This window comes from Octopus bimaculoides, chromosome 2 (genome assembly GCF_001194135.2).
Source record: "Octopus bimaculoides isolate UCB-OBI-ISO-001 chromosome 2, ASM119413v2, whole genome shotgun sequence".
NCBI lineage: Eukaryota > Metazoa > Mollusca > Cephalopoda > Octopoda > Octopodidae > Octopus > Octopus bimaculoides.
The window spans coordinates 188,668,946-188,677,299 of record NC_068982.1 but is presented as its reverse complement, the minus strand read 5'-3'; the positions used below and the strand labels follow the sequence as shown (position 1 = coordinate 188,677,299).

The 8,354-nt window shown below is 40.9% G+C and overlaps 1 protein-coding gene across 1 annotated transcript in view; it reads right to left on the bottom strand.

Annotated features, from left to right (window-relative positions):
* The window catches only part of LOC106873699 (ras-related protein Rab-21), a 59,030-nt gene that overhangs the window by 5,945 nt on the left and 44,731 nt on the right, over positions 1-8,354 (bottom strand). The window contains exons 3-4 of the mRNA XM_014921172.2: positions 3,226-3,333; positions 1,596-1,714 (exon numbers count right to left, since the gene is read on the bottom strand). Coding sequence (XP_014776658.1) covers positions 1,596-1,714; positions 3,226-3,333 — 227 coding nt within the window. The remainder of the gene's footprint in view (positions 1-1,595; positions 1,715-3,225; positions 3,334-8,354) is intronic.

Here is an 8,354-nt window from a genome sequence, read left to right as displayed (position 1 = left end):
TGGCCGTTTTCGTGCGGGTGACACGTAAAAGCACCCACTACACTCTCTGAGTGGTTGGCGTTAGGAAGGGCATCCAGCTGTAGAAACTCTGCCAAATCAGACTGGAGCCTGGTGTTGCCATCCGGTTTCACCAGTCCTCAGTCAAATCGTCCAACCCATGCTAGCATGGAAAGCGGACGTTAAACGATGATGATGATGATGATGATGATGAATGTAAATAAATTCCTTGTCGCTGAAGTACAGAACTGTATTATTGAACATATTGTAAATAAAGGGACAACTAAGAGGGAAATCCTCAAAATATCGAGTTGAGTCAGAAGTTTTGCAATATTTTGGTAACTTATTTGCTTTATTCATCAAATTACAACAAAAAGCAGCCTAGAATTCAAAGCAGAGGCCATCGTGTGGCACCGTCTGAAGCCGCCTTTCTGCCAGTTCTTTGATTCCACACCGACACCAGTTCTTGTTCTTCAAGGTGAAGAATTCCTTCACTGAAACTTCTACCTCTTCTTAGTGGATGAAGCATCATGAGCAGAGGAGGTGAACCATGGATTGGAACAAATTATTAACCATCTTACTAACAATAACTCTGAGCACCTTTTCAGACTCCACCTGTCTAACACCTGTGGACATGTTTACAAAGTCAGAAAACAGCACAGCTCCCATGACTTTCGGAAACACTTTTTCACGCTAAGAGTTGCTGAAGAATGGAACAAACTGCCAGCATCAGTTGTTAGTTGTTGGAGCACTGCATCCTTCAAAACTTCCATGCTTCCTGAGATTCGCCAACACTACACCTGATTTTCTCCCCCTCCATACACACGCAAGCATGGATCTGACTCATACACTGTTCACTTTTCAGACATCTGTACAATACTGCATATACTTTATGTGCACTTTTGACACGTTGTAGTGCACCTGAGCACTGTATACAATAATTTCATTATTATATATATATAAGTAATAATCCGAGGGAGCTAGGGGCCAGATTATATGCTGGGTGTGGCATCAGTTTGATCTCCTCAAGTTTCTGGAGTTTATTCCGGGTCTTTCAAGCGGTATGAGGTCTTGTGTTGTCTTGCTGCAGATTTTTGCCAAACAATGGCCTTCATCTGCTGTAGATGTTTGGAATACAAGTTGGCATCGATGATTTAACCGTTTCGAATGAACTTTTGAATTTTGCCCTCATAATTCCACGAGATGCAGAGCATCACCTTGTGTAAGAAACATCCATGCTTGACGACAAGTTCTGGAAGCTGGCACTTGCTTAACCACTGCTTTTATGCGGAAAGGAATCTCCTTCGGATTATCACTTGCTCCAATCCATGGCTCACTTGTGGCACTCACAATGCTTCAGCAACCAAGAAGAAGTAGAAGGAATTCTTCCCCTCAAAGGACAAGAACTGGTATCAGTGTGGGAGCAAAGAACTGGCTGAAAGACGGCTTCAGACGGTGCCACACGATGGCCTCTGCTTGCAATGCTCGACTGCTTTTGTTGTAACTTGACCAATAAAGCAAATACGTTACCAAAATATTGCAAAACGTCTAACTCCACACAAATAATTCACGACGAAATATTTTATTAGTAAACTTACCTTTCTGCATCGGATACGGACACATGCCGTTCTTTGTCTAAGTCTATTTTATTACCGGCAATACACAAACAGATGTCATTCCCTAGCATTTTGCGAAGTTCTTTCACCCAGTTCTTAACCTGATTCAGGAAAGAAAAACAAAGTGGAAACATCAGATATAAAAGAATTCTGGTTTCATTTTCGTTATTAAGAAGATAAATTACATTTAAAATCAACTAAGGGGAAATAACTCCTGATTGAACAAAAATAATGTTCTTGTTCCAATAATTCACAAATTATTATTAAAATATTCTAGACGGAGGTTGCAGTGGCGACGACCACCACCACCATTTTAACGTACAATTTCCATGCTTGCATCGAGCAGACAGAATTGTTGTGGCAGACGCGCTTCCCTGTTTCCAAGCAAGGTTTCCCTATCAGCAGAAATGATTTTCGTAGAAGATTAGAAACAACGAACATCGATTGTATGACAGTGATGCTCATTTACAACCAATACATAATGCTAAGTGAAGGGAATGCACAGACAAACGAATCTATATCATAAATTGCAACAGGCTTCTTTCAATTTCCGTTCACCAAATCCATTCACAAGTCTTTGGTTAAGACAGGGTTAGTAAAATACATTTGCCTGAAGTGTCATGCAATGGGACTGAACCGAAAACCAGATGGTCAACACCAGAGTCACTCAGCCTGCTAGAAATATCATCTCTATTCAACCACAAATTCTTGCCAACATTCGCTACATCCTACGGAAGTAGGGGAATTTTTAAAAAATACACAGAAAAGATTGCTTTTTATAAACCAGCGGAAGATGATTGATAAAGCTGTGACTGAGTTTGAGATGGTCGAATGTTTAAGTAGAGGAATTTCTTTCTGGATTGAACAACAGACTACGACAAATCACACGAGCACAAGGTTTGATCCCTGTACTCAATACTCAGATGAACTGTGGCTTTGTAGAATTAAAGTGTTCTAATTGAGGAATCTGCAGTAGAACTAAAAATTATCATCTTTTAACATTCATTTTCCAAACTTCTTACCTCACAGCTACACCTGCACCTATTTCATGTCATCCTCATCATTGATTAACGTCCGTTTTCCATGCTGGCATGGGTTGGACGGTTTGACTGAGGACTGGCAAGCCAGAATGCTGCACCAGGCTCCAATCTGATCTGGCAAAGTTTCGACAGCTGGATGCCCTTCCTAATGCCAACCACTCCAAGAATGTAGTGGGTGCTTTTTACGTGCCACTGGCATGGGAGCCAGTCAGGTGGACCTGGCATTGATCACATTCGGTTGGTGCTTTTTACGTGCCACTGGCACAGGAGCCAGTCAGGCAGACCTGGCATCAACCACGTTTGGATGGTGCTTTTTACTTGCCACCAGCACCAGAGCCAGTCAAGGGGCACTGGCCACAGCTACAATATTGGTTTTACTTGACCCAACAGGTCTTCTCAAGCATATCATATTGCTCGACGCATCAGGGGTATTCTTAACAGGGCCAGACATGCGTGGCTGCGATCTCTTTTATAAATGATTATAATTTAAGTGATGAACAAATAACTAGAATAATGGTTTTTTTTTTCAAACAATTCTTACTTTTAACACAAATATAAGATTTCATTTTTACCTTTTGGAACGAGTCTATGTCAGTGATATCGTATACCAATATAGCGCCATTGCTGTCTCTGTAATATATGGGTCCTAGAGCATGGAATCTCTCTTGACCAGCAGTGTCCTGGAAAACAACAAAAGAAAACATCTTAACAAAGTGAAGATGGAGCGAAATCACTACCTTTCTACAGAATATATTAAACTTCAGGCAGACAACAGTAGGAAACAGAGGTACCATTCATGAGTGGAAGGGGGATACAGACAGGGTGGTCACAGCTGCTAAGTCACCTTTGATCTCTGGTTATTTTCAAGAACGATTGATCCGAGTCAAGTGTCACTTCCATGGACAACCACTGATTTCCAACATTATATATGGAGAATGTCTTGAGAAAATAATAATAACAAAAGAAGTTCTTTTCCCATCCTACTTAGAATTAGCCAATGATACAACATGTTACTTATAGAAATTTGGAATTAACTTGAAATCTTTACATCAGAAGTTGAATGGTAAATGGTTCAACATTTGTGCTAAGGTTTTGGTGGAGCTTCGTGGGGTTGTTTCAATTTGAAAGAATCTTCAGACTAACTACTATCCAGGAAGTATAGAGTCATTGGTCATATCAACAAGTTCATCAATTGTTCAGTGATGGGCCTCCAAGTTCAGCTTAGGGATTTTCGAGATGTTTTCATTTGTTTGGGAGGTCGAAGATCACCCTGAACGAGGTTGGTCTGCAAGAGACAAGTGAAATGACCATTCCTAAAGTGTGGAAGCCACTCGCAAACTTGTGCTTTGCTCATGGCACAGCAGCCTTGTGAGGCTGTTTCAGGCATGACAAATGTTGTTTGGCTGCTGTTTTCCCCAACAGAAAACAGAATTTCATGGAAGCAAACTCTTCCTTCATTTCAGCCATTGCAAAAAATCAACGAATAAGGGAGAAGCAATGCAAAACAAAGACACACCACACGACAGTATGACTTCACCTGATGCTGCCAGTCAGCAGACTGATGCCTGAGGGTCTCATCAAGTGGATTCTAGCGGCAGAAGCCTGAACTACAATGGTTTTGTTGCATAGAGGATGTTTTTGGTTAGCTGTGGGTATCCCCTCGTATATGTGTGTGTTATCATCTTCCACATCATTTACACATATGCACTCACACATCCATATACACATGACTATATCTTTGATAGTAAAGATTGTTTGCCAACATAACATGGCAATCCTGGTTTAGGACGAATGTTGCTATAATTTAGCTCCAGGAGATATCATCTCCAGCTGGGCTATATGACATGATCTGTGTCCTTATATTTTCTAACAAGGGAATCTAGCACCCCCACTCAGCTCAAAACAATATCTGCGTACTGCGATTTCTGGGTTATTTCCCTTCATCAGCACAGAATGGGGGTTCTAGATGCCCTTGTTTGAAAATATAAGGACACAGATCGTGTCGTATAGCCAACTGGAGTCGATGTCTCCTGGGGCTAAATTACAGCAACATTTGTCCTAAACCGGGGCTGCCATGTTATGTTGGCAAATAATCTTTACTCCAAAGTACTGTTGCTGAATATCTCTCGTTGTGAGATTTGCAAATAGTAATTTTCTAAGATATCTTTGATATTGAATGAAGAATACTATGGGTATTTAGGGATGGATGAAAATATTTCCTATGAATGATGGTGGAACCTGTAACAAGGAGCATGAAGCCAGGCAATAAAACACTACAACAAAGAAAATACGGTCGTTGGAACTTTCGCCATGCAAATAATTTGACAGTCCACAATGTGTTTGTTGTACAAGTGGTCATACCAAGATTTGGGCTGCTCAGTTGGGTGCTGAATGGGATGTAAGCTATTAATGGTAAAACCTGAAAATTCTTAACCCATACCATAATTTTCCTCATCAGAGATTTAACATTGATCAAAGCAACCTTTAAACATCAAATCATGTCCCTTTGGCAATATTCATTCACCACTGGCAATCGGCTTGGCAGACATCAACAAAATTATCCACCATCTTCCCAACAACCACCTTGGCCACCGTTTTGAATTCCAGAAGTCTCACACTCATGGACAAGCTTACAAAATCAAAAAACAACACAGCACCCATGGTGTTTGGAAACATTTTTTTCACACTTATAATCGTTGAAGCATGGAAATAAACTACTCACCCCAAGACACAACACACATTAAAATCTCAAGGCTTCCTGAAATTCGCCAACAAGGTACCCAATGTCCCCCCCCCCCACCTTTTTTCTTTTTTCCAACGAATCATTCCCAGTTCATTTCCTGAGCATTTTTCTATGTACTGTTCATGTGCTTTTGGCCACTTATTCTGATAAGCTGTAGCATATTCGACGAACAAATATGAAATGGTATTTTATTGCTGATCTGTTAAGTAGCTTGCTTGCCAACCACATGGGCAAGTGTCTTCTACCATAGCCTCGGGCTGACCAAAGCCTTGTGAGTGGATTTGGTAAACGGAAACTGAAAGAAGCCCGTCGTGTATATATATGTGTGTGTGTCTGTGTTTCCCCACCACCACCATCGCTTGACAACCGATGGGGGTGTGTTAATGTCCCGCCCGTCACATAGTGGTTCGGCAAGAGAGACCAACAGAATAAGTACTAGGCTTACAAAGAATAAGTCCTGGGGTCGATTTGCTCAACTAAAGGCGGTGCTCCAGCATGGCCACAGTCAAATGACTGAAACAAAGAAAAGAATTTTAAAAAAATAAAAGAATATAAGAACAAGTTAGTGGTGGTATTTTGGCAGCCCTGTGAAGCTAATCTTAGCAGCTTATCACTGTGTGTGTGTGTGTGTGTGTGTGTGTGTGTGTGTGTGTGTGTGTGTGTGTGTGTGTGTGTGTGTGAAAGTAAATAATCCAGCTGAATTGAACCTATGTCCTCTGGTTAGAGCATAAGCTGCCATCACCACCATCTTTATCAGTCTATTACGATAATGGCTCTCCCCTTCTCACTTTGATTCCTCACCAGTTCAGTCAGTCACAGACATTTCGGTGCAGCGGCAGCATGGTTATTTGGCTACAAACACAACAGATGTGGATCTATATTCACATCCTATGGAAACCATGATTCCACTTCTTCTCGACACTTCCTTACACCTCCACCACCACCACCACCTTCCACTGCCAACAGCTCCTTGCACTTTTAATTCAGCAGGTCTTATCTATTCGCAACATCCTCTTCTGTTCACACCAACTGATGTTTGCAGTGCTTGGCAGCTTTTCTCAGTTCACACACAGCTTGCTTTTTCAGCCAAGTTAACAAACCACATTTAAAATAGTAATTTACTGACTTGTTTTTTCAACCTGCTAGAAATAGCACCCAAATCTCCTCTTTCACATAACAATGCAAAGTTCCAGAAGAAGAGCATAGACTTTATCTGCATTCAAAGCCCATGTTTCACCATTGTAGTTTGTAGACTGGCATCATACAGTCTACCAGAGAGAGAAGCATATCTTTTACCAATACTAACTCTTGCTCCTAAAATTGCAGGTCTTGAGCTAAAATTTGAAATTATTATTATTATTATTATTATTATTATTATGGGGTCATTGCCAGTGCTGCCTGACTGGCCCCCATGCCAGTAGCACATAAAAAGCACCCACTACACTCTCGGAGTGGTTGGCATTAGGAAGGGCATCCAGCTGTAGAAAGCTTGCCAGATCAGATTGGAGCCTGGTACAGCCTTCTGACTTTCCAGTCCTCAGTCAAACCGTCCAACCCATGCCAGCATGAAAAGCAGACATTAAACGATGATGATGATGATGATGTGTGCAAGCTGGCTGAATTGTTAGAGAGTCAGACAAAATGTTTAGCGACATTTCTTCCAGCTCTGGGTTCAAAATTCTGCCAAAGTTGTTTTTGCATTTTATTCTTTCGAGGTTGATAAAATAAAGTACTTTTCAAGTAGGAGGATTGATGTAACTAACTGGCCTTTCCTCTCAAAAGTGCTGGCCTAGCGCTTTAAGAAGAAACCTATTATTATTATTATCATTATTATTCAGAGAAAGACCAGCAAACACCATCAAAGTGAAATATCCAAAGCCCAATCTACCCATCATGACTACTCGTCTGATAAGGGTACACCAGGTGTCACTTACTGTGATCCCTGGTGTACGACAGGGTGACCTCATATCAAGATAAACAGCGTATGACCTTGCAGGTGGGGCCCAGTTAGAATTTTCTTCAGGTTGAGTAGCCCATCCTGCTCAAAAGATCCCTGAATAAGGACTGTTTAAGGATGATGAATAAAACACCAGGTGAATTATTCAAACCTCAGAGAATTCCTCTCAGCACATGGCTATAAAACTCCCCCACTATGCCTTGTAATCAGAGATGCACATATCTTCAGCCACAAAAAGACATGTTCACCTGGTTAAGGTCAAACAACTGACAAACAAATCTGTGGTATGGAGAAGAATATTTGTTGTAGCCCATCTTTTATGCCAAGACAAAACAATGTACATGATAACACTTCCAATCAGTTAAGATAAGAAGCCATGAGAGTCACTCTTAACAAAAGTCATTCACACAATGTCCCATCTGCGCTTACAAATTTAAACTGTCTTTATTAACAATGTGCGAATGTTTTAGTTTAACTTGTGAAAATAAACAACCGATTGGTAGATTGTTATTTTGAATGCTGGATAAAATAGCTTGTAGAATTTGTTCTGGCTGTTTTCTGTCTGAGTTCAAATCCTGCTGAGGTAAACTTTACCTTTCATATTTTTTATGGGCATGAGTAAGAAAATCAGGCGAGATTCCTAGCTGTACCTGGTTCCAGCTCTTTAGATTCTGAATCGGATTTCCCCAAGTTATTAATGATTCGAGTTATTCACCTGTTCAACCTACACCTGACCAATGTAATCAAGTAGATCTACAATTAGTTATGGCTGTGTAGTAAGAAGCTTGTTTTGTAACCACATGGTTCCGGATTCAGTCCCACTGCATGGCACCATGGTCAAATGCCTTATACTATAACCTCAGGCCAACCAAAGCCTTGTCAGTAGATTTGGTAAATGGAAACTGAAAGAAGCCCATTATATATGCGATGGTGGGGTGGGTAGGGGGGGAACAAGCACAGACACATAAACACATGCACACACACATATATAAATATATATA